This window comes from Hippopotamus amphibius, chromosome 5 (assembly GCF_030028045.1).
Source record: "Hippopotamus amphibius kiboko isolate mHipAmp2 chromosome 5, mHipAmp2.hap2, whole genome shotgun sequence".
Lineage (NCBI taxonomy): Eukaryota > Metazoa > Chordata > Mammalia > Artiodactyla > Hippopotamidae > Hippopotamus > Hippopotamus amphibius.
This window is the reverse complement of record NC_080190.1, coordinates 132,236,979-132,264,276: the sequence shown is the minus strand read 5'-3', so window position 1 is coordinate 132,264,276 and position 27,298 is coordinate 132,236,979. Positions and strand designations below refer to the sequence as shown.

Below are 27,298 nucleotides of genomic sequence, written 5' to 3'. Positions count from 1 at the left end.
TCCCAGCCTCCCTGCCGCCCCCCCCGCCCCCCGCCAAGTACCTTCTGTATGTCTGCCTCTTTATTCCTGCCCTGTCACTAGGTTCATCAGTACCATTTTTCTAGATTCCTTATATATGTGTTAGCATATATTATATGTTTTTCTCTTTATTTTTGAATAGTAAGAGGTTTTTTTAATGTGTTTTATTTTAGCTACAATTCCCTTCTCAGATATGCGATTTGCAATATTTTCTCCCATCCTGTGGGTTGCCTTTTCACTTTTTTAATAGTGTTCTTTGAAGCACAAATTCTTCGTCTTGATGAAACCTAATTTGTTTTCTCTATGGTTGTTTGTGCTTTTGCTGTTATATCTAAGAGACCATTGCCAAATCCAAGGATATACAGATTTACCACTGTTTTCTTCTAAGAGTTTTATAGAGTTCTTACACTTAGGTCTTTAATACATTCTTAGTTAATTTTTCTGTGTGGTGTGAGGTAGGAATGTGACTTCATTCCTTTACATGTGGATATGCAGTTGTTTCATTACCATTTGTTGAAAAGACTATTTTTCCCAGGAAATACTTCTTAAGGATGACATTTTCAGAGGCAACCCCAATGTTTTGTTGTCTAGTGAGAGACCGACAAGCAGAGAAGGGAAACCAATGTTTACTGAACCTCCAGGGTCCAAGTCACAGAGTCCTCCTAGGTAAGGTTGGTGATTCCCAGGCATATTTATTGCCAGTCTCCTATTTGTACCCTTGACAGGAATTACTAATCGGTCGCAGCACATTCGGTAAACCTTGATGACCACCAGGTCTAACAACCTCCTAGAATGATTGACGAGGTAAGCTAACCTGGGACTGACCCCAGGAGTCAGATGAGGCTACAAATGGGACTGCCAGGGACTGGCTTGAGAGGTAGAAGAAAAACTAGGATAGAGTATTGGTGAGCAAACCAAGGGTAAAGGATAATTCAGGGAGAGCTACTGATAGTGTCAGATGTTGTGAGAGGTCTGGTAAGGTGCAGCCTGGAGAGCGTCTCCAATTATCATGAGGAGGCTGTTATCACCTTGGTGAGTGCAGTTTCGGGGGGATAGAGGAAGTGGAAGCAAGATGCAATGGTCTGAGCAGTGAACCGGATGTGAGCAAAAAACCATGCTGGTGAAATCTGATAAGAGAGACAGAGATAGGGTTCAGAAAACCAACAAGATAATTGTAATTTCTTGGAATTAAGAAAAAAATCTGAGGTCAAATAAAATGTTCAGTAGACTATGAAAAAAAGCCTATGAGGCAAGATGAGCATCTTCGTGTCTGCCAGATTCAGTCTGCATGTACAACATCAACCCAGCTGCAGCAGGGTGTGAGACAGATCATGCAGAAATGGATCCTAAATGGTGGGGGGAAATTAATATTAAGTACAGGCCTTGCTAAAGAATGTTTACTGGCAGATAAAGCACAGAATCCCTAAGTTGTGTTTCTCAGAGAAGGGTCCATATGATTACCCACATAAAGAATCCAGAGGGCTTTAAAAATGTTGACCCCTGGAATTCACCCCAGACCTACTGAACCAGGATGTCATGATATCAGGCACAGCTTTAGTAAACTCTCCAGATTTAGAAAGCTCTAGAAGGCATATGTCCAACCTATGGCTGATGTGGATATTTACTAACCATTCCGGCCATTGGATTCTCTAGCAGTTTCCTGACATGGGTAACTAGAGCCAGATGAAGGACCTTGCCTATTAGGCAATTGCCTGGAGCAACCATCTATAGATGGAGTAAAAATATTCCTGAAATCGGGACTTCCCTGGTGGCATAGTGGTTAAGAATCCGCCTGCCAAGACAGGGGACACAGGCTCGATCCCTGGTCTGGGAAGATCCCACATGCTGCAGAGCAACTAAGCCCATGAGCCACAACTACTGAGCCTGTGCTTTAGAGCCCATGCTCCACAACAAGAGAAGCCACTGCAATGAGAAGCCTGCATAGTCTACAACCAGAGAAAGCCCGCACGCACACAGCAACAAACACCCAACACAGCCAATAAAAAAACAATATATATGTACATATATATATATTCCTGAAATAAACAACTGCAAACTGGATCCACTTCTGTTAAAATAGATAATGGGGGGTGGGGGGCAGGGCAGGGGGATCCCTTTATTAGCCTCACACTGCCTATTTATTTATTTATTTATTTGGCTGTATTGGGTCTTCGTTGTTGTGCACCGGCTTTCTCTAATCTTGGCGAGCAGGGGCTACTCTTTGTTGCTGTGCGCAGGCTTTTCATTGCAGTGGCTTCTCCTGTTGCGGAGCCCCAGCTCTAGGCACGTGGGCTTCAGGAGGTGTGGCACGAAGTCACAGTAGTTGTGGCTCGAGGGCTTAGAGTGCAGGCTCAGTAGTTGTGGCACATGGGCTTAGTTGCTCTGAAGCATGTGGGATCTTCCGGGACCAGGGATCGAACCTGTGTCCCCTGCATTGGCAAGCAGATTCTTAACCACTGTGCAACCAGGGAAGTCCCTCAGACTGTCTTTTTAAAAATATTTTTAGGATGAACACGGGTGACTCTTAGCTAAGATTTCTCAACTGCATTATGTATGATTCAGTGTTTCTTACTTGGCATTGGTGATTTATTTTATTATCTAGGTCTTAAATCATTTACTAATTCCTTAAAATGTTCTGGTTTGGAAAATTGCCCCAAACAACAACATCAACAACAACAAAAAAACCCCAAACGGAAACATGCCCACAGACAAGTTTCTGAGCTATAAAAGTGGGGCATGTATTGCTTACATTTATCAGAAAATGGACACTGTCCTGGCCAGTGAAAGGAGCTAGGGAAAATTCTGCTTCAGTCTAGAACATTCACTAGCTGAAAATTAGTTTCACCTCATCCCACTAAATAAATATGGAACAAAAGATGTAAAATATTGGTTTGAGGGGTACAAAATCATTCACTTGTCTGGGTTCCCATCAGCCTTGGTTGAGCCTACCTGCAATCATGACTATTTGGAATTATTGAATTAAACAGCTGAAAGGAGTTCAATACTAAGACGTATTTTCTGAGTGCTAATGGAAGACAAAGTTTCTGCCATCATTAAGTTAGCCTTAAGAGACAGATACTAAGTAATTCAAAAATATTATTGTTATGTATGTATGTATTATATAACTTCTGTTAGGTAAGGCTGTATGTTGATAGACCCATGATAAAATGTTCTCAAAATACATGATATGTAACGCAAAATCCAAGTTAAAGTGCAAGTGCATGAAAAATGGAAAAACTTAGCATTCATAGACTTTATTTACTTTGAATTTTAAATAATAGGAATATTAGAAATGTAACATACTTTGAATTTTAAGAATCATTCCAAATTTTCATAAAGTTTTTATCTGGGAGGCTATCCAAACTTTATTGCTGACTAGCACTGTCCATAAGTTAAATATTACTTATATATTTTCTAGGGCTAACGTTGGAGGAATGGTTAAGACATTATTATAGATGGAAGTGCTAATATGTTTTAATACCACAAAGCTGTTAGTCAGAAGTATTTTGCCAAATCTTTCCAATTGTTCTCGTGTTTCCATCATATAAATAATTTCTATCTGATAAAGGGAATTAGTAATCTTTATCAATTAGATTTTCCTTATTATTCCTATTATTACTGAGTGTTAAATTATTGAATTAGAAATGCCTCATTTTTGTGTGAAAATGGGTTCCTAAGATGCAATGGTGTTCACTCTGAAACACGGGGCAAAACATGCATGCTCTTAATCTTTGGATTTAGTCTAGAATTATAACATCCAGATAATTTTATAAATTATAAATGTATAATTTAATATATCAATGATGAAACACACAGCTCTGAGACCTTGCTAACCTGTTATCATGGAGAGCACAGGAAAAGCCTTTATAATTCAGAGATGCAGTCACTTGTTAATTTCTCTGATGGATGATTTTGGCCTTTTTAGAATTTAATCCATCTGATTCTCTGACTGGGAAGCTAGAGCCTAGAATGGGGATAAAATATATAGGAAAGTCCAGTTTAGGAACTTCTCCATCTCCCATCAGGAACGGCTTCACACAGAGAGATTTCTTCCTATAGATTTTCTATTACTTGGAGCCAGAAGGAAAATAATTTGGCAGATTCAACAGTTGTGGTGAATAGGTTGGGCTTTGAATCAAACAGACCAGGGCTGGAGTCCCGATTCTGTCATCACAGGCTGTGTGACTTGGGCAAGAGGAAAAACCCCTCTGTGCCTTTCTTCTTTGTGTGTAAGATAGAATCCACTTCAGGCCATGTTGTGAAGATTAAACAAGAAAACATATTTTTTAACTGATATGCCATGAACATAGCTGTATAATATTGCTAAGAAACAATGATTAAAAGTGATACATATATACGCATTCTTTTTTTTGTTTGTTTATATACACATTCTTTTAAAGAAAACTTTATAGATTTAAATGTACTTTTCGCATACATTATTAAAAAGTACCAAAAATTTCCAAAGAAGAAGCAAACTCCTTTCAGAGCAGTGCCATGAGATTCTTGTCATTGATTCAGGAAGTGAAACATACAGGTGGAAGTTATTTGATTTTGTGAGACAAGGTCGTTTTATTCAGCTCAGGGGAGGGCAGAGGTATTAAGAATGTGAGAGCTGCTTAGCCTCACTGATCTCATTTCCCTAAATGTAGTTATCTGGGCTGTGAGACAGAGGAAGAAGGATCCTTCTTGGGCCTACTTGTCCACTGAGTATGTGAACCACGGGCACACAACTAGGTGGTTTCACTTCAGGGTCCCCAAGGTAAGCGAGGCTTAGAGCAATCACTGTCTTTTCTAGGGGATCTGAGAAGGAAGAAGCCCATCTTTACAGTGGGCTGTGCTCTTGTACTTTAATTGTGCTAGATGCACACCTAGAGGCAGATGGAAAACACAACAAAGCTCAGGAGAAGCCCAGAAATAAATATCAGAATGAGTATCACATTTGACACAAAGGTGACCTTGATTCTCATTTTTAGTGTAGATTCCAAGAGTGACTGAGGGGTGGGAATCAGGAATCTGTCTAAAAGAGCCCTTAACTTAAGAAATTTGGGGCCATCGGCTTTCATTGTTTAATCAGAAACCTCATTTTGAGTGAAAAAAGTAGTAACTTGCTCTTAGGTAAATCCATTCTCGGAGTGGTGAGAAAAAGGACTTGGTTTGTGTTGTAGGGGGAAGCTACTGCTGGTTGTTTCATGCAGACTTTGAAGAGGACCCTTGGGTTTCAGAAGCAGGTGCAGCCAGGTTGCACCCTTGGTTGTACCTTCTGAGTCATTTCCCATGTCTCTGTAGCTGGTTATCAATGAACTGAGTCATTGCTCAGACATGGCACCCTGTGCCTGTCTGTGTTTAAGATGGAATCTACACAAATATTTGTCAAGTGAGTCTTCTGTGCTAAGGGTGCGGGAGCAGAATATGGATGAAACTCTCTGATGTCATGGATGTCACACTCCATAGATAGTTGAATACACAGAAAGTTTTTCCACTTTTTCTCCTTGTCTTCTAATTTACCTAACCTACATTCCAAAATTCAGAAACCTCTTCTGAGATGTATTAGAAGTGAATTAACTTCTTTTGGTACAAACGCATTTCTTTCCTGGAGTACAATACCTTTTACGACATCTGACGGTTCTTGAAAATCAATAAAACCACTCGGTTAATGTTTGACTGAAGGTGAAGGGAGAGGCGGGGAAGCAGAGCAGTGCAGACGGGTGTGTCTTCTGGGGAAGATACTCAAGTCCCAGCAACAGTCTCACCAGCCGAATGGAAGAAAATAACTTTTAACAACCATTTTGTTACTTACTTACAGAAAGGTAAGTTTTGACATGTCTTAACTACGTCAATAATGTATTTCTTTAAGAATGACAGAATAGATGGTGGAGGGGAATACTTAAATTGCTGGACAAATTTATTCCTTGAGGGGTGTTATGTAGCATATGCTGGGAAGGGAAGTTTACTTGGGAGGGAAATTTATTCCTAGTGTGATAAGTTTTGCTTACAGAGCATAATTTCTTTCACGGTTTCTTTAATTAGTCTATATTTTGTATAGATTCATTTGATGAAGTGGTTTGGATTGAATCAAGCTTGGTAGTGGAATTAAAGGAAAGAATAAGTTTTTGGATGTTTAAATGTGGATTACATCCATACTTTGTAATTAAAATATAAAAAAGTGCCTAGTCCTAAGATGCCCTGGGGCTTTTATACTCCAGAAATCAGGGCTGGAATCTCATTTGTACAAAGTGTCACCTCTCAGATGTGGTCTTCAAAAACTGAACATTCTCTTACTTCTCAGAGAGCGAGATTCAATTTAGGATTCTTAGGACTGCCTGGGACACAGCAGGGAAGGGGGAATGCATAGGAGGAAAAAAATCCCTTTCTTAAAAGAAATGGAATAAGAATTGAAAACAAGAGATTGGGAAAGCAAGGTTGGTGTGTGTGTTCAGATTCTGGTCCTTCTTTTGGCCACATTGGTGGATGTAACATCAGCTAATGAGTGATCATTTTGAGATGTCAAGACATGTACAGCTTATTGGTGTCTTCAAAGGTCCAGCCCCTGACTCTGCCTCAGTTTTTTCTTCATTGTGAGTGACTTTCTGGGAACAGATGTCTTCTGTGATGGGGGATGCCAAGCAGGAGATTGGAAGCGCAATGCATTCTCTACTATTTTCTTGTCTTTATTTTTCTTCAAAAACTTAGACAGCAAGAGAGGAATAATTTGAAAGAAGAAGAAAGCATATGTGTAGATGACATGGAAAATGAATGGCATTTAGCTCTCACCAGGAAACAAAATGAGTCTTAATGAGTGAGGGTTTATCGTGGACTATAGGGTATATAGTTTATGAGTCTTCAGGGTTGGGCAGATGGGTTAGGCCAGTTTCATCATTCACCAGCCAGTAGGCACTGAGCAGATTGCTTAAGCTCTCTGTACCTTAATTTTCTCATCTATAAAATGGAGATACTTGCCTAACCAAGTAGTAGTGAGAGTAAATTAGATCAGCATGTAGAGAACTCAATACATTGTTTGGCACACAATAGACATTCAGTGAATGTTAACTCTCCTTTCCATGAGAAAGTTCAAATAGGTGATGCAGGTCAAACTAAGAAGTTGCTGTTTCATTCTCTAGGGAAAAAAACCCAGCAGTAATGCTGTAATAACTACATTTTCCATTGTGCGAGGGAGAAACCAATTCTATGCCAAAGAAGTGGGGTCCAACAACATGAGAGGATGAGAAAACACTTGGGTTTTGCTTTTTTTTTAAAAGCCCCTCTGAAGTTTTCACGTATAAGTCTTCCGGTGAGTGGGTGTGGCATCTTTTGAAACTTGCTGAGATGTCCCCTGGGAAAAGTTATTGTCATTCAAGGTGAAGATTGCATTTCCGGTACCTCCTTCCTTCTTTTCTGAAAGGCAAAAGATATCCTAGCAGCAACTTGACTTCCTGTTCCTTTGTCAAAGGAACTCTCTGGAAAGGAGAGATTGCTCCCGCTTTTCTTCCAGGTCGAGAGAGAGGTGACTCTGAGAGAGAAGGAAATCTGAGCACCATTGTGTTCCTTTCTCCAATGGCTGACAAGTGCTTTCATAGCTGTTAGTTTACACAGGTAGAAATATACAGATTTATTTGTGGGCATAAAATTGTATTCCTTCAGAAATCCCTGGTGTCGAATTTAGAGAGGGCTAGTTGTTCTGTGCTCTCCTCAGTGATTAAACAAGGAAAGAGATCCAGAAGTTTGTTAGGGGAATATCTATCTACCTATTTGTAACTTGTGAGAACAAACATGAATGTTTATTTAGGTATAAGAAATATTAACTTAATAAAAGCAGATATTCACCCAGTGGTTGAAGTTTTAACTATACCTAAGATGATTTTTCACTTATGCATGTATAACAGACCAAGCTATCCTTGGTTCTTGTGTATGTGACACAAAGAAAATTTAATTTCTCTTGAAATATTCTGTAAGACTGACACTGAATTCTCTCCTCCGTGATATTCTAAATCAATGATTTCTTACCATATTTTAATTATTTTAAAACATTAGGACTTGTGTTTTTGAGTAAGAGACAAAGAGACATCAAAAGGGTAGATTTATGCCCTTAAAGAATTTTTAAATTAAGGATGACCACATCTTCCTCACGCCAAGGGTTCTGTGCTTGGTCTCTGCAGTCAGGCTGACACCCTTTCCTCAACCTTGCTGAGCTATTTCCTGCCTTGTAGGATGACAACAGGACCTGCATTATAGGATTGTTGTGAAACTTAAATGAAATAAGTCTTCCAAAGTACTTAGCTTAGTAGATGCTCACCAAATGCTAGTCTTTTTGTTTTTTTAAACTTTCAATTATAAAAAACTAGCTAATGAGTGAGATTTCATAGTGGTATGGCATCCTTTATGAAGACAGAATTAAATTTATTTTCTCCTCACTCTCTTGCCATCCCAGTTGTCAATTATGATTTAATTACAGAAATCAGAAGGTCAGCTTGCCACACTTGAGCTTGACTGCACGTGTTTATCATTAGAGTCCTTGCCTCAAGTTCCCCTCATAAATGAGCTAGTATTACAGCAAGTCTTTTGTCTGGTTTTAAATCTCAGTGTTTAAACCGTATGGGATGGGATCTAACTTAGATTTACCTCATACTGAATTTCTAAGCACAGAATGTGTAATTTTATTATCTTGACAAAATACTCATCTGCGTACTTTATAAGTACACAAAGAAACGTTGTATAGTGCATGAAGAAACACTTTGTCAAAAATAATTAAACCACTTTTTTTGAGAAATAGTGGTTTCTACCCTCCTTTTTAGGCCGGAAAAGACCCTGTGATGTTGTTCTCCTAGATATGGAGGAAAGAAAGTCCTCCCTCTGCCTGCCTGGTAGGATTTCTGGGGTGGAAACCTGTGCACCTCAGAGGTGCACTCAACACTGACATCCTTACTGCCAACCTGCTTGAGACATCAGAGAAGTACCATGGGGGGTGGGTAGCCATCTGTGTCCCCATATGGGGGCCTCCCTTCCCTCTGACCTCCTGCCCCAGCAACCCCTCCCCTTGCTCATGCTGGGGGAGTGCCGGCTGGGACGCCAGACAGCCGGGACTAAGAGTGAGCACACTTCTCAAAACATTCCTTAGAACTCATTATTATTTTCTTTAATAATTACACTTGTAATTTGTATTTAAGTCAATCATAGAAATTTAAAATATTTTAAGAGGAGCCATCTATCCTCTCATAAGGCTATTTACCTGATCATGAACCCATTGATTAAGTAAAAGAATCACCTTCAATTTTGCATATATGTAAATCCAAATTTTCATATGCTGAAAGACTGGCATATTTCTATTGCAAGGTTGAGTGAGAGAAAAAAGTGCCTACATTTATGTGTGCGTGGGGTTAGGGAGGGAGGGTGGTGGTGGGCAAGCCACCCTTCCTTTTCCTTCCTTGGTCCTTCCTTCCTCCCTTCTAATCACTCTGAAGCACGAGGCAGCAGCCCAGATTTTATGCCTGCCTGTTCGTTTCTAGCTTATTAACGGCCACTTTAATTGGGTCCTTAATTTGCCAAGAGTACAAATTGGCGAGATCCTCCTGTGATTTTTTCTAAACCTGAAGTGATTTAACTGGTGCCAGAGATTTGTGAGTGAGGACACAAAGATGGGCATGATTGCTCTGAGCATTACTTGATGAACAATGGTGTGAGCAAGCTTTTAATCTGATCTTGATTCGTATCTGGCCTTGCTGTGTAATTTATGCTGCTCTTAGCAGTATACAGTGCAGAGGGGAACTAAATGGCACACAGGCTGTTTGGTGCTGTTTGGTCCTGGTGGTGTTATGAATTCTAGACACATTCTTTCCTGTCCACATCACCTATGATATTGGACAACAAATTTTGCAGTCCTCTTCTTCTGTGCCTTCTTTGTTCTTTGGAAATGCGTGGTTCAACCTTAGAGCATGGTAAATTAATTCAAAGCCCTTAACTTTTTTTTTTTTAACAGAAAGGATGAGCGATGACGGACTCGATTTAGGGTTTGCCTATCACTTAGCTTTTTGTAAGGGGGGAAAATCAATGCTTGTGTATTGATTTACTCGCAAGTTTTGAGACCTGGGACCTAGAAATGTCCTGTCCTTACTCAGGTAAATGGGGAACTGACAGGAGTGTCTAAAAATGCCTGTTGGAGGCTCTGGAGCCCAGCAGGAGATTCGGTCAAGCTTGGAGTGGGCCCCCTGGGATGCCGTGGGCACTGCATGTAGAGTAATTGGCTAAAGCCCTGTCTGAGGCCACCTCTATCCTGGGATGGCAGTGCCTTTGTCAGTCAAAACTAGAGTTCCTTGACATATGAGTTTGCTAGGGCTGCTGTAGTAAAGTACCACAGGCGCAGTTGCTTAAGCAGCAGGAATGTATTGTCTCACTGTTCTGGAGGCTCGAAGTCCAAAATCAAGGTTTCTGCAGGGCTGGTTGCTCCTGAGGGCCATGGGGGTGGATTTGAGCCCTCTCCTTTGGCTTGTAGACGGCTGTCTTCCCCTGTGTCTTCTGTTGTCTTTCCTCTACCTGTGTCTCCGCATCCACACTCCCCCTTTTGATGAGGACACGGGTCATGTTGGGTTAGGGCCCACCCTGACGACGGCATTTTAACTTTGTTACCTCTGTAAAGATCCTGTCACCAGGTAAGACCACATTCTGAGGTACTTGGGAGTTAGGGCTCCAACATGAATTTTGAGGCAGGGGACACTGTTCAACCCATAGCACTTGGCTCGATTAAAAAATCAGAGACTCCTGAGGTGACGGTCAGAGAGGAAGTGAGAAGGAGAGAGGGTACAAATCAGAAATAGTTGTACCGTAGGAGCCAAAGCTCCTAGTCCGATGGTCCTCCGAGAAGGCAGACTCATGTCAGCATCTGAAGAAGAAGCGCAACTATGGAGTGAAAAAAACTTTTTAAAAAATTTTTGGAAAGATATGTAACAGATTCAGTGCTACCAGATGTCTTATTTGTGAAGATGTTTGTGCTTTCATAGAGAGAATAATAAATGAATAAGAGCATAGGTGTGTAATTAGCCAGGCAATGTGATCTTGGACAAGTCTCGTAACTTCTTTGACCCTTGCCTCTTGATTTTTGATCTTTAAGAGAGAAATTTTAACAGTACCTGCTTCATAGGGTTCTTATGAAAAATCAGTAAGCTAATTCATATGAAAGTCTCAGCATGTGTTGAGACAAAGGGCTTCTAGTAGGTGTTAGCTGCCTTTGTGTTGTTATCCTGGCTGGACACAGTTTCAGGATATGGAGGGGTTTTCTGGGCTATGGTGAGTTAAACGAAGCCACGAGCCCTAATCAGCAAGGCCAGCAGCTGTGAGTCCACACTTGTAAATGGTCCAAGGTTAAAGCAAGTGGTGGTGGCTTTTCAAAACTCCCCCTAAACCTTTGACCTCTGTTGCTAAGGATGTACGTGCCCTCTCAGATAGTTACCATAGAAACGGTCTGAATTTAGTCTTTGTACCTGAGGGAGACCCTGACAAATAGCAAAAATTCCCAGCAGATGGTTGGATCAACCGTTTCAGGTAGTTCAGATAAAGTGTCAGATAAATTATCTGGAAATCTACTCCAATCCTTTGCCAGGTAGGGTTTGTGAAATACTCTATCAAGTGTGTATGGCTTGGTGGTTTTAGGCAATTTCAGTTATAAACCATGATTTCCCTCTAGCATCATCTTGATCCAGGATATGATATTCATTGGTGAAGTGAAATCTGTAAAGAGAGGAAATACAGGCAAGACTTGTTTGAGAGGCTGAAGTCCTCTTCTGGCATAATCCTAGCGGTGGTGTAGTTTGCCTTGGATCATTCAGACGAAGGCTTTGCCTGGCCACTTCATTTGGCTGTGAGGGTTGCTGTGAAGCCTGCTTCTTGAGTACCCCATGGCCAGGGCCATCAAAAGCCAGGAATTGTGACAGGAGGTGTCCTGCAGGGCAATATTTAATTTCTGACCAAGCAGACTCGGGTGGTAGAAGGAATTTTATTTGACAGTGTTCAGAATATTAACTTATTGAGTCCCATAACTCTTAAAATAGCTACTATTATTATCCTTGCTTTAGAAATGAGTAGACACGAGTCCGTGGAGGAGCCAGGATCCAAACCAGCCCATCTAATGACCACATGGTGGGATAGATTTGTCCACAAAGAAGTCACGAGACCCTAGGCATGGGAGCAGAAAGCAATTACTTCTGTTTCCCACCAGAAACCCTTCCATGAGGGATGAAACTAAATGTAAATGACAGAATAAAGGATGAGTGTAATGCTACATTTACTTTTTAGGTTCCATTAAAACACCCTAGACAGTGGCCTGTATGAGCATCTGACTAAAATAAGGCTTTTATTTTATTTTTATTTGTTTTTCTATCATTCAACTTACATGTGTTTGGAAGACTGAAAGTGCTAAAAAATCATGTCAAGTGGAGCTGGTGTATATCAACCAGTTCTTAACCTATTTACTGAACAGAAATCTGCTTGTGTATTTAAAGAGTAATAATCCTTCTTGTCAACAATAAAAAAATTTATTGCTTTGCATCAAAGTAAATCTTTAGATCTCAAATTAGTTTTCTTTAACATTTTCTGTGTATTCTGAAAGCTCTGATAGATTGGACAAATTCATAGAACACCAGTGTTAGACAATCACAAACCTTTTAGAATTTAGCAAACATCTGCTGAGAGCTTAGTAAACACAAACCGTAGTATGAAGAGCTGTGAGAGCTTAAAAAAGTATAATTTTAAAATAAGGCCTCTATCTTCAAGGATTTTGTTTTCTAGTAGAGGCAGCAACACAGACATGTAAATAAGTGATAAAAAATAAAATGCAGGCAGGAGGGGCCTTGAGAGGAAGATGCTTCTGGCTGGAAATCAGGGAGATTTCATGAAGGATGTAGGTTCTAGCTCCATGAAGCAGACGCTGTACCCCTTATTTTGTTTTCCCAGTTCTTTGCACAGTATCTGGAATATAACAGAATTATTAAATTCAGTGATTTTAAAATAAATGGATAAGCTGGGCCTAGATGGTAGGGTATGAGAAGTAAAAGTAGAAGTGAGAAAGAATAATCTCAATCCAGCTTGATGCAGCAAATATCAATTGTCATTTACTCCGGGTGGGACCCTGTGCCCTGTGGGGAGAACAGCCAATGCGTGGAGACAGGGAAGCTCCTGGAGACAGGGAAGCTCGGTGCAAAGTCCAGAGGGTGCTCAGCATTACTGGGTGTGGTGGGTGTGGGAGATAAGGCTGGAAGAGCAGCTTGGGAGCAACATTCAAATGATCTTGAATGCTGAGTGGTTTGAGGAGAAAAATCCTCAGATGTGTCATTTATTAATCTGTATTTTTACTTCTTTTAGGCAAATATTGGTTGCTAGCTGATTATGTACATTTTGCTAATATAAAAATATAGTTAGACTTAAGAATACCAACTTATTCATTTAGATATATTTCATATCGCATTATGCTAGAACCTGGGATTGTTATTTGTTTCTGTGTGTTTCCAAACCACATACGCAGTCTAAAGCAGTAGAAAAATGTCTTGTTTGTGTTTGACAAGGAGCCAATTCTAAAATGATGTTTGGACACATAGACCAGACTACTTCTGTTGCAAAAGCTCATTTCTAAACATTCACAGAATTTACAGAATCTAACTGTCCTGAGGGGTTGTAGTCTTAGCTCTTCCTTAAAATAGCTGTAGATCCTTGGGACAAGTTGCTTCGTTTATGTAGTATGTACAAACAACATGTACATTTTATAATCTCTACACTTATATCTGCATCTCTTCAGCTATTACACAGTGTAGGCCCTCTGCTGTAGGGTATAGCAGAAGAAGCCTCCAAAGACTCTTTGGACTTTGGCATCTGGCAGATCTGGTTGGAAACATGGCAGTGTCACTTCCTAGCTATGTGTCTTTGGGCAAATGGCTTAACTTTGAACCTCAATTTCCTCATGTACAAGATAAGAGTAACATTTTCTAACTCATAGTGTCTGTGAGAAACTCATAAGAGCACTCATTTATTATTGAGCAATTGCTGTGTACTTTCCATCTGAGGAAACTGAGGCACAAAGAGATTAGGTAGTATACCTGTGACCACACAGCTAATGAAAGGCCAAGCTGAGCTTCCGGTCCAGACTGACTCAGAGTTTACCTTCTGCACCTCTCTCATCCTGCTGGAAAAGGCCCCTCCACTAATCTACCCGATAGATGATGCTTTCTAAACGCTCATTTCTATCTTTATCTCCCAGGGCATTTGTGAAACTAAAATGGGATAGTATTTTGATCTTTTTAAAGTTCAAATATAAGCTATCCAAAAGTAAGGAATTAAAAAATTTCAGGGTCTAAACTTTTAGAGCAGTTAGAATCTTATAACCATTTCCCCATGCTGATTATATTAATGATTACATTAATGATACAGAATGTATAAAATGTAGAAAACCTTAAAAAATAAAGAAAAAGATAAAGAGGTAAACCAAGTTTATCCACAATTCCTAGGGTCAATGAAATAATTGGAATTTTAGTGAAGTGAATACATTCTTCATTTCCTTGGTTTTTTGTTTCGTTTTGTTTTAGCAGTCCAATATTATGATAGGCAACAGCCCTGCTTTAGATAGGCCATGTGGAAAATTTATCTCAGATCTTAAAATCAGTTAGTCATGATGTGTCTTAGGGTGAAAGTTATAATTTGTGTGAAATGTGAAGGCACAAGGAAAATGGAAAAACAACATTGAACAGAATAGAAAAGGGGCAGAGTTTGAATTCTTACTGGGTTGCTTTTGAAGTAATAAGAAGTACACTTTTTCCTTAGCTGTACTGCATAGTTAACAGCAAGGTTTAGAAGAGCAAAGAGGCAGCTGGTGAGGTCTTTGAATGAAGGATTGTGAACATTCTTGGGTTCTTCCTGCTTGAAGAATCGCACATATTTGCAGCTTTGAATCAACACCACTAAAAATTTTAGTATCTAGTTCTTGCGGCATTTGCCAAAACATATCTTCTCCACCCATATAATGAATGAAATTGTACTTATTGCCTATCATTTGACTTTTAAATGAAGACTAATAAAGTGAAGCAGTCAGTAAAGATGGAATTAGCACAAGCTTGTTTCAGTTTGTTGACTTGTAATTGCTGTGGACGAGGTATCAGGAAGCTTCTGGAAGACCAGGCTGCTCCACAGAGGAGAGGCTGGCCTTCAGAGATGCCATTCTACTAGGTTTATAACTGAATATCATCCAATGATCCGTTATGCTTGCAGGAACACGGTTTTAACAGGATGGGAACTAATCAACTTATCTATGGTTTATTCATAGGAATTTGAATGAAGAAAACCACAGTGATGCAAGCCTGCCTGCACTGCTTGTGTCTCTTCACACTTTACTTGGTAAGAGAAGAGAATGTTCTTTATTTATTTAGTAGACTATTTCCAGTCATCCTTCTACCACGTACCAGGGAAGCAATGGCTATTGTCATTAAAAAAAAAGTCTATGAAAATTAACTCATTGTGAACAAAGGACACTTTGCCCTGATGGACTATTTTTGTTGAAATGGCTACAAGTCATATGTCTAACCTTCAACCAAGGAGGTGCTTTCTCCTCAGCTCTTAAAAGCCAGGGCCATTTCATGGGCAAGTTTTAAACAAATCCACCTACTTCTCTTTGGACCATTGTGTACAGCTCAGGGAATCTGCAAAGAAAGTATACTGATACATGTGTTAGTCTATGTCCCTTAATCTTGACTTTTTTTTTTCTTTTTTTTTAACTTTGACCACGAGAAATTACAACCGAAATTGAGGAGCATTTTCTCCGTTTTTGACCCTGCTCTGCTCTGTACTTTTCTTCCCATATATGGCGTGGAGTTTTCTGACCAAATTTGTGCTTAGTCACTTGTTGAGCTGACCCTATTGACTCAGGCTTCTAGAAGTTGGAGCTGGATGGAACCTGGGGATATCGGCCCTCACCCCCAGGTAGAGAGAGGGATGTTCTCTTCACTTTCCTCATGAGGCTCAAAAAGGTCATAACCTCCCCAAATCTGTTGTATTATGAAGCAAGATTATGGCGAAACGTTTGCTTTCTCCTTAGAAGGAAGCTACTAGATCCTCATACCTCTAATCTTGGTTCCTTTCTTCTAAAACCCAAATATAACATATCGAATTTCAAGTTCCAGAAAGCCCCTGAGAGCTCACACAGTTCAAAATATTTAAAGTGAAATACAGCCAAACTTGTAAACCTACCAGAGCTTTCCCCTTGGCGGGAAAATCTGCAATTCAAACCTTACGAGCAACGTGCACCCACACGGACCTGGGCTCGGAGCTTGTCGCTAGGACTGCCTAAGGACCGGGGCAAACATCCCTGCTCGACTTCTCTCCTCTTCCTACCCTCTCAAATGACCTTTGCTATCTATGGTATCACAGAATGGTGGTGAAGTCAGTGCCTAGTTCAAACTTAACAGTGCTATTGACTGGTGATAGGAACTTCCGTGAGTTAATAAGATCTGAACCTCAGTTTTATGCCCTGTGAAATGGGCCTAATAAGAATACTTGCCTTTTGTGGCAATTAAATGAGATAATACATTTATAAAGTCCTTGGATCAGTGACTGGCGCGGTCTAAAGACTTGATAAATATTAGCTATTATTACTATCACATTTAAAATATTCAGCCTCTACACTCAAAGGGACCCTGACCTCCATAAGGAGGACTCTGATTTAGTCATCTTTGTAGCCTCAGCACATAGCACAGTGCCAGGAACAAGGTAGAAATTAAATATATAATTACGGGATTTCTATTAGGAAACAACAAGATCTAAGAGAGAGAGAAGACTCTATCATGATAATTTGACATGAGCAGCTTCTTGTCTGAGAAGGGGACATGCATCTTTCTTCCTAGATAAAGGATGAAAATAAGTTTTCCTTTTCCCTTCTCTCATCCTATTGGGATTTCGACCTGGAGTAAGAAGTCCTGCTCAGACCAGTGCTGGCAACAAGGGAGAGCCAGGCGCACAGCTGTCTCTGGGTGAAGGAGGGAGGCTGCAACCTATGCACTGGGATTTCAGGGGCATTGGGATGGAACCATTTCTCTTCTGCCTCCACCTATCCTTATGCCCAGACTCTCTCCTGTGAAGGCTGGAAATTCAGTTGGAGCTTCTCTCCTTCAGCATAAGGCTTTATTCAGCAGGGGTAGCCATTTAAAGTGATCATCAGTCATTTATATTATGAGTGGATCTCCTGTTCTTTTCTGAGAACTGGTTCTCACAGGGGGTTAGAAACACTGCATGAATATATTGTAAGGGCACTGAAGAGAGGGTTTGGGAAAGAGTGCTGAGTAGGGAGGCAGGGAAATCAAAGAGAAGCCAGCTATTTAATGTTTTGTCTGGGACTATGCTTCTTCCAGAAGGAAGAAGAGCTTGACATACATCCTATATAACCAATGCTGAGAACACTTGCTGGAAAGGGCCACGAAGGTGGCCACGAGGCAGGCAGATCTGACAACTGCACATGTCCTTTGCTGGCCTGGAAGGCAGTGGTGCAACGTGGTGTAGAGTTGGGGCTTGGTGATCCAACAGAGCTGGCACCATCCCACCATGGCACCAATTATATGCGCCTCTGCTGTGGGCCTTCTCTGGAGGTCTGGAGATACTTCCCTGATATTGTTGAGGATCAGGAGAAATGACACTTGTGGAGGGTCTAGTTCTATAGCTGCCGTACATACTCAAAAATATCCGTTCCATTCTCTTCCTACTTTTCACCTCTTTATGCAAGATGGTGGGTTTTATTCCTCCAACTCTTTTCACAAGCTTCCACCATAGCATTCTTCCCAGTTCTGGCAGTATGGCTTGATGACTCACGATGTGCCAATGCATTTTGAAATCTTTATAGCTCAAATAGCCGGGTTAATGGTCAGGAGAGAGATTTGTTGCCCTGATACAAGAATCCAAAGCAACTTTGAACCTTGCAACTGAGACTTATCCGTTTTTTCTGATAGGTGAGCCAGCTTGTCTGCCTAGGAAGAATGCAGGCTTGTTTGTGAGATTTGCCTGACTAATGTAGTTTTCCTGTAGATGCCGTCACTGATGTGATCAGCTGAAAGATGGACTTCTTGCTGATATGAGCAGAAAGTTGATGAGGGCAGTTTGCTGTTAAGTAGTAGCCCCTCAAATGGCACTGCTCTCATCCTGTACTAACCATGGCACCCACATCTTGTGCCCTGCCTTACAGAGGAGCTGATGGAGCTGGAGGTGTGGAAGGGAGTGGAAGGGAGGAAGAGCCCCCGTAGGAAGATACACCTTGAAAGGAACTGATGAGCTAGAAGTCTGTATAATTATTGTGTCAGTTAAGAATGCTGTTAGCTCGAGGCAACTTCAGAGTGTCTCCGGTCAATAGGGGTTTATTTTTCTCAGACGAGAAGCCTGAAGTGGGCAGTCCTGGGCAGGTTTAGCAGTTCTGTGATGTTGTCAGAGATTTGGGCTTCTTTCTCTTTGCTCCACCATTATTTGAGCTGGCCTGTCTCCTTGTGGTTTCATGATGGCTGCCACAGCTACAGACACGGGGTCCATTGCCTGAGCAAGAACAGGGAAGGAGGAAGGGTGATGCCAGCCACATCTGTCTTTTTTCATCAGAAAAACAAAAGCTTGACCAGAACCACCCCCCCACCCCTACCCGGACCCAGCAGACTCCACCTTCTGTTTCACAAACCAGATCCAGGTCACTTGGCCACCTTCCTAGCTGCAAGGAAGTCTGCGAAAGAGATCACTTGTCTTCCCAAGGGAGAGAGGTTGGTGATGGCTGGGAATAGCTAACTCAAGGGCCTGCCACAACTCTGAGGGAGAGGAGACCAAATTCCAAAGTCCTCTGTGTTCCTGTTTGTTACTGATTTTTTTTGTTTGCTTGTTTGTTGAACAACACAGATCAACTTAATCAAGATTCAGTGAACCAAGGGATATAGTACAAGATCTTTTCCCCCATCATTTCATCTTAATTGTTTTGGGGTTATTCCCAGTGTTTCTATATGGTAAGAGTGTACTTGCTCCACATAAAGAAATTGAGAATAAATTCTTTTCTTGACAGTTCTTTCTTTTTTGGTTTTACCTGTCCAGTTCCCCAAACCATTAACTTCCCATATCATACTTCTGATTCTAACCTATCGCACCCCTGATTCCCACCACAAGTAGGGGACCTGAAGAACCACTCGGGAAGGAGGAGGGACTGGTATCGAGTGTGAGTGCTAGATCCCTCGTTCCTGAGGGTGCTCTTTGTGGCAGGTTTGTGGCTGGCTGTCCCTTCCTGTGTGCTGCCTGCTCCGCTCTGCCTCTCGATTCCCTTTAGTGATCAGTCGTGGTGGGAGATGAAGGGATGGCAGGAGCTACCGCTGATTGCACCCTCCTGCACATCCGCCATGCCACCAGCTTTCCCCCCAGGCTGTCTCAGCTGCTTTTACTCCCTCTGGTGGGGAGTGGGGGCAGTGGCTAAGAGGGCCAGGTCTGGAGTGGTCGGTTCTAATCCTGCTTCCCATACTACCTGGGCAAATTACTTACCCTCTCTACGTCCCAGTCTCATCACTGGTGAGACAGAGCTAGCCATAATAATCTATAATTGTTGTCGGGATTAAATGTGTTTAGGACAAAGCTCAGCATATACTAACTTAGCAAGTGTGAGCTCTTCTTGCTGTATGCCAGGCAAGCATTGTATTAAACACGTATACGTATTTTTTCCCCTTATAAATTCAATTGTCTTCAAGGTGCCTGAACTCTAGCATGCTGGGAATCTGCCATGGATTTCCTTATAAACTAATAGGAGTGGAATGGAGGGGTTTTAAGAGGCTGGTGTAAAACCATGTAGAATTTAATGGTACAGTGGCATTGTGGAAGGTCATGAGCTTTCCTTCAGGTAGAACCCAGTGTGAGTATCATGCCAACCATTACGGGTTTTACTCTGGGCAAGTAGCTAATCTCTGTGAGCCTCATTTCTAACACGGGAGTGTTAATTTCTCCCCACAGAGTGATTGCTGGAATGGTTAAATGAGAAAAGCAATGCTAGGCTCTTGGCAAATCATTTTGACATAGTAGAGCCTCAACAAATATTAGCCCCCTTCCTGTCTGTTTTGACTAGATTGCACATTGTTTTGAGCCAGGTTAAAATCTTAGGTTTCATATATCAGTCCTGGAACCATAAGAAAATCAACAAGTGACCCATGTATATTCATAGCAGATGGTGATGCTAATTTTCTATATTTTTTAACAGACAACTGGATATGGCCAAGAGGGAAAGTTTAGTGGACCCCTGAAACCCATGACATTTTCTGTTTTTGAAGGCCAAGAACCGACTCAAATCATATTCCAGGTAAGGGCCACTCTCGATCACTGTCATCTTGACTGTGCAGGCTCTCTCAGTGGACTTTTACTGCTTTATCTACTGTACACCCAGAAATAACATAGAGACATAGTAGAGCTCATGATCAAGAATGATCTCAGAAGCTAAGTTAAACACAGAGATAAGTGGCCTCAGTGTAATAAGACATTGTACCTGACATCCTCATTTGGACTTCCTCAGTGGTGTCTGGGGCAAGTACTCCCATCTCTGGGGTGGAGACCGTGGTGCCCGTAGGCTCTGCCTCTCCCCCAGAGTGGGAAGGGAACCAGTCTCTGGAGTGGGATGGCTGTCTGAGCAGCTGTCTGTTCAATGAGCTGGCTGCTTAAAGCATTTAAAGATGTGGGTTCTCTGGGTTAGCGCTGGAATGGCCTGCTTTCATCACCGCCTCCTCTGAGCCCATCCCTGGGCCCTCACCCATGGGTTGACCAAGGCACACTGGGAGGCAAATCATCTCGTTTAGTTAGTTAACTGAGGAAAGCATCAGATTGAAGGGGATGGGGGGCAAGAGACTTCAGCTTTAAGGGCACAGAAATAATCCTGGAAGTTTCATGGAGACAGGGAGAAAAAGATACCGTATTGACTGGAAATCCCCTGGGGAAGCCTGCTTGGCCTTGGAGTGGTTGAGGATGCTTTGAGGAGCCTCTGGGGGGTGCCCATGATCCCCCACCCCACGCGCTGGGGGAGAAACAGACAACTGCTAAACTACCATCGAAGGTGGATGCCTTCTGTTTAACTGCCAAGCTTCTGTTTCGTTGGACAGTTGCCATCCACAGAGGAGAGGCTGAAAGCTGCCTCATCCCACTTTCTCTCATTTGGTACCAAATTAGTGCGGAGGGGCTCCACAGTGTGAGCTGGCGGTGGTGCGCATGTATCTCTGTCCCCCTGCTGTGGGTGTTACGGAGGCTTTGACCTCTCCAGGCAGGGAAGTCAGGCACTGAAGGAGGAGCAGGTGCTTTGAGAGCTGGAGGCTGATAAGAGAAGTGTGTTCCAGCAGAGGCACCGCTTGCACGGCTGCCCTGTGCTGGGAGAGGGCGGGGCGTGCCCGGAGTCCTGGCAGAAGGCCAGCACGGCCAGGCAGCAGAAAGCCTAGAGAAGAAGGCAGGAGAGGAGGCTGCAGAGACAGGAAGGGCCCTGACTTCTAAGGCTCTTAGATTTTCTCTACAAAGCAGCGGACCTGAATCAAATTTCCATTCAGGGCTACAAACTGGAGGGGAGTGGGAAACCAGAGAGGATGCAAGGAACTGGCTGGGAGTCTACTGTGAGGGCTCGCATAAGAGATGATCTCGTTAACCAACATTCTCTCCTTTGTCAGGGGGCACTTAGTTATAGATTTCTCGCTTACATTTAAAAATTTCTGTTCATTTGTGTATTTTTATGCTTCATAAGCTGGTAAGAACGCTATGGGCTAGGCACACATTCATCTTTTTTTCTTTTTGAATTTGATATATTTTTATTTATATATTTTTTATTGGGGTGTAGTTGCTTTACAATGTTGTGTTAACTTCTGCTGTACAACAAAGTCAATCAGCTGTATGTATACATATATCCCCTCCATCTTGGACCTCCCTCCCGCCACCATCCCACCCATCTAGGTCATCACAGAGCACTGAGCTGAGCTCTGTGCGCTATATAGCAGGTTCCAACTAGATATCTGCTTTACGTATGGTACTGTATATATGTCATTCCCAATCTCCCAGTTCATCACACCCCTCTTCACCCAACCCCTGTGTCCACACGTCTGTTCTCTATGGCTGCGTCTATTCCTGTTCTGCAAATAAGTTAATCTGTACCATTTTTCTACATTCCACATATATGCATTATTATACTATATTTGTTTTTCTTTTTCTTACTTCACTCTGTATGACAGACTCTAGGTCCATCCACGTCTCTACAAATGACCCAGTTTCATTCCCGAAGTGCCTACTGTTACAAGGCGCCTATGCTGGGTACTGGGGATACAAGATGAACCCAACACCTTCCCTGCCCCCAGTGAGCTCATAGGGTAGTAGGAGACTAACAAGTAAGCAAACAATGTAGTGAAGGGTTCTGATTGGAGTCAGGTGGGCTGCAGAGGGGACCAAGGGCAGGTGGAGAAAGAGTGGTTGATTTTAAGTGTGGGTGGTAGTGGTTGAACAGAAAAGGTTTCATTGACCCCTAAAATGGGTATTTAAAGTTTAACAAGCACTCACAAACAGAAAGCAGGCCCTGAGTACAGTATGGGAAAAAGCATGGGAGTGTGCATTTAGCAAGAAGATGAAAGATAACAGGGGGTTTAGGGTGGGAGACAGTGTGCAGTCAAAGGTGAGGCTGCCAAGGTTGGGGGGTTGTGGGTGGGGGTCCAGACTGGCTCTTTAGCCTGTGGTAGGCTGCAGGACACCTTTGGAAGGTTAAAGAAGTTGTGAAGGAATTAGATTGTGCTTGTACAGACCTACTCTGTGATCACAGTGAGTATGTGAGGGTGAGCCTAGAGGTGGGAAGACTCTTGGGACACTGTTTGCCATAGACCAGTGGGAGGCAATGGAGGCCTGGTTTAAGTAAGCATAAAGGAGGTGTGGAGGGAAGGAGAGGGGTAGGAACAGTGTGAGGAAGTCACACCCGCTGGGATTGGAATGAGTGCAGGGGGCGAGAGAAGGTGTTTAGGGTAACTCTTAGGTCTCTGGCTTGCTTGACTGGCTGATTAGTGATGTCATTCAGAGAGAGAGAGAGAGAGAGAGGGAGAGAGAAGGAGGGGAGGGGAGGGGAGATTTATGGGATAGTTAGTAAATAAATTTTAGGCCTATTGAATCTGTTGGGTTAGCTAGGTGGAGATGTTTAGGAGGCGGTGGCCATGTAGGTCTGGAGATACAGCCTGGGGAGTCTTCCTCACACAGGTGTTAATCCAGTGCTTGGGTGTGAAAGCCCATTTGTAGTGAGTATCTCAACTGCCCACAAGGGCCAAGTAAGTGATGAATGATGGTATCTTGACATAAGAAAGGTGAAAGCAAAAAATAGATGTAGAAAAACCACCAACTGGGCAAATATGAAATTAAAAGTCTGATACTCTGCTTCAGCATGTGGGACACAGGGAACAGTGGGGACTGTGACAAACTGAGGGTGCATCAAAGGGCATAGGCTTAATTCAATACCAGACAATTTTACAAGTCAGAATTGGTGTACAGTTTACCGGATTTTATGATTTTTTTCCACAGAAGTCAGAAATTTTTATATTTAAAAATCATGTTATAATCTAAGCAAAATGTATTTGTAGGCCAGAGAGTCTGTGGTTACTTCTGCAATCTCTGTTTAGGGAGACAGGGCAGAATAGAGTAGATGTTCTGTAAGTACATGTCCATGTTCCACTGAACAGAATCAGAGCTGTACATAAAGGCAATCTCCAACTTACAAGTATCACAGACCTGGAAACTGCTTCATAGGATCCTTCCACAGTCTCTGAGGAGCCCAGCCAGTAAAATCATTCCTTGGATTACTCCATTTCTTTTTCTGTTCTTTTTCCATTAGCCATGCTACAAAGCTTATCTCTTCTTGGCAGGAAATGATAGCCCAGTTGTCATGGCTGAACATTTCCTGTTTATGGGTGTGTATGTTGGGATGGAGGAGTAGGCAATGAAGGGGATTTCCTTCTAGAATCTCTGAGTCTTTGTGCTAGAAAAGACCTTAGAGACTTTTTATACCAACTGCTTGTTTTACAGATTGGGAAACTGATGCTTAAATAAGTTAATAGCATAACTGATATTAGAACACCAATATTCTCATGTTCTGGTCAAGCATATCATGCTACCTAACACCATATACAAAAATTAACTCAAAATGGATTTAAGACCTAAATGTAAGACCGAAACCATAAATCTCCTAGAAGAAAATGTGGAACACTCTTTAATATAAATTGTAGCAATATTTTTTGGATCTTTCTCCTAAAGCAAAGGAAATAAAACCAAAAATTAACAAATGGAAACTAATTAAACTCAAAAGCAAAAGCACAGCAAAAGAAACCATTGACAAAATGAAAAGAAAACCTACTGAATGGGAGAAAATATTTGCAAATGATATGACTGATAAGGGGTTAATATCCAAATATATAAAGATCTCATAGAACTCAACATCAAAAAGCAAATAACCCAATTAAAATATGGGTAGAAGACCTGAACAGACATTTGTCCAAAGAGGACATGTAGAAGGCCAACAGTCACATGAAAAGATGTTCAACATTGTTAATCATCAGAGAAATGCAAAATAAAACCACAATGAGATATCACCTCACACCTGTCAGAATGGCTATCATCAATAAGAACACAAATAACAAATGTTGGTAAGGATGTGGTGAAAAGGGAACCCTTGTGCACTGTTGATGGGAATGTAAATTGGTGCAGCCACTGTGGAAAACAGTATGGTAGTTTCTCAAAAAACTAAAAATAGAACTACCATATGACCCAACGATTCCATTTCTGGATATATATCTGAAAAGAAATTGAAAACACTAATTTGAAAAGAGACATGTGCCCCAATATTCATAGTAGTATTATGAGGGTGAGTCAAAAATTATCCACACTCTGACTGTAGAATTTATTTTAGTTAACTTTTAGAAAAGACAAATACATCATTTTTTTGGACATAATCTCCTTGCTTTTCAATACACTTTGTCCATCAGTCAACAAGCTTTCATAGTCCCTCACTAAAAAATGTTTTAGGCTGAGCTGCAAGCCGTGAATGCACTGCTGTCTTCACTTCTTCATCAGAAGTGAATCTTCATCCTCGTAGGGCTGCTTTCAGGGGACCAACAGGTGAAAGTCCAATGGAGCAAAATCAGGACTATAGGGAAGAGGCTTTAACACCTCAAAATGAAGTTTTTGCAGAGTGTTAACAGTGTGGACAGAAGTGTGCAGATGTGTACACCCTCAGACCACAAGAAGTGAATCACTGCATGCTGCTCTTCTTTTGTGCAGATCACAAGTGGAACATCCATTTTTGCTCACACCACAGTTAGAAATGAACTGATGTAACACGTTCACACCTGCACAGCAGTGACTGGGGAGACAGTGCCTTGAATGGAAAGTGCTGATAAGACAGTGTGGCCAAGTTTTAATATAACTGGAGTGTGGATAATTTTTGACTCACCTTCATATTTGCAATTGCCAAGATACGGTAGCAGCTTAAGTGTCCATCAATGAATGAATGGATAAAGAAGAGGTGATACATATGTGTGTGTGCATATATATAGATATACATTATGCACACACACACAATGGACTACTACTCAGCCATAAAAAAGAATGGAATTTTGCCATTTGCAACAACATGGATGGAATTGGAGGGTATTATGCTAAGAGAAATAAGTCAGACATAAAAAGATAAATACTGTATGATATCACTTACATGTGGAATCTAAAAAATAAAACAAACTAGTGAATATAACAAAAAAGAAAAGACTTACATACACATAAAACAAACTAGTTTTTACCAATGGGGTGAGGGAAGGCAGGGAGGGGCAAGATAGCAGGTAGGGGATTAAGAGGTACAAACTATTATGCATAAAATAAATAAGCTACAAGGATGTATTGTACAACACAGGGAATATAGCCAGTATTTTGTAGTAACTATTAATGGAATAATGGAATATAACCTGGAAGATTCCACAGGAGTAATCAGAATATAATCTTTGAACATTGTGAATCACTATGTTGTACACCTATAATTTATGTAATATTGTACATCAGCTATACTTCAACTGAAAAAGGAAGGACAAAATGAAAAGTAGGTTACATAGCAAAAAATAAAATAAAATCTGCCCCCCCACCCCCCCAAAAAGCATACCATGCTCTCTCCATCTTTGTATGTGGAAATGATGTGGAAAACCCAGCCATGGTAAAATGTATTTTGAGCTCTTGATTACTGTGGTGGGAAGGAGTTGTCCCAGTTCCCTCATCTGTACCACTTGAAATATTCTTACCTGAAGTTGGGGAGGCGCAAAGCAAGCTTTTTGCCCCATGAGGTTTATCCTTCAGTTATTAACATATCTTACAAAAAAGAAAGAAGAAAGAGAGAGAGAGAGAAAGAGAGAGAGAGAAAGAAAGGAAGAGAAAAAGAAAGAGAAAGAGAAAAAGAAAGAGAGAGAGAAAGAAAGAAAGAGAGAAAGAAAGAAAGGAAGAGAAAGAAAAGAGAGAAAGAAAGAGAAAAAAGAACTAGACTTCTTTCACTGACGATTTTTGACTGTGCCCAGCTCTGTGCTCTCAGGGGCTTCCAGATCCAAGAGAGTATGATACATATCTCAGACAAGTAATTTTTTTCTTTTTTTGGTAATGCATGAGATATAGCTCACTTGTCATAAGGTCCACCCTTTTAAAAATTCCAGTTTTAATATGTCAGAAAAATGTGGAACCATCACCACTATCTAATCCCAGAACACTTTAACCAGCCCCAAAGAAATCTCGTACCCACTAGCAGTCACTCCCTACTCTCCTCTCCTCCCAGCCCCTGGCAAACACTAATCTACTTTCAGTGTCTATAGATTTGCCTTTATAGATATTTTGTGTAAATGGAATCATGTAACATGTGACCTTTTGTGTATAATCATCCATATTGCAGCAGGTATTAGTACTTTGTTCCTTTTCAATGGCTGATTAATATCCCATTGTATGAATATACTACATTTTGAATATCCATTAATCATCTGATGGACATTTATGGCTATTATAAATAATGCTGTTATGGACATTCATGTACAATATTTTTGTGAGGACATATGTTTACCATTTCTTGGACATATACCTAGAAGTAAAATTTCTAGGTCATGCTTAATTCATTTTTTAACTTTTAAAATAATTGCAAAACTGTTCTGCAAGACAACTGCACCATTTTACATTTCCACCAGCATTGTATAAATGTTCTGATTCCTCCACATCCTTGCCAACACTTGTTACTATCTGTTTTTTTTTTATTATA

General features: G+C 41.2%; 1 protein-coding gene across 1 annotated transcript in view; it reads left to right on the top strand.

Moving 5' to 3' along the window:
- Nucleotides 1-5,731: 5,731 nt before the first annotated feature.
- Nucleotides 5,732-27,298, top strand: part of CDH17 (cadherin 17) — a 70,893-nt gene continuing 49,326 nt past the window's right edge. Inside the window, exons 1-3 of the mRNA XM_057735813.1 lie at nucleotides 5,732-5,825; nucleotides 15,311-15,381; nucleotides 20,234-20,332. Of these exons, the coding sequence (XP_057591796.1) occupies nucleotides 15,319-15,381; nucleotides 20,234-20,332 (162 nt within the window). The 5' untranslated portion in view covers nucleotides 5,732-5,825; nucleotides 15,311-15,318. The remainder of the gene's footprint in view (nucleotides 5,826-15,310; nucleotides 15,382-20,233; nucleotides 20,333-27,298) is intronic.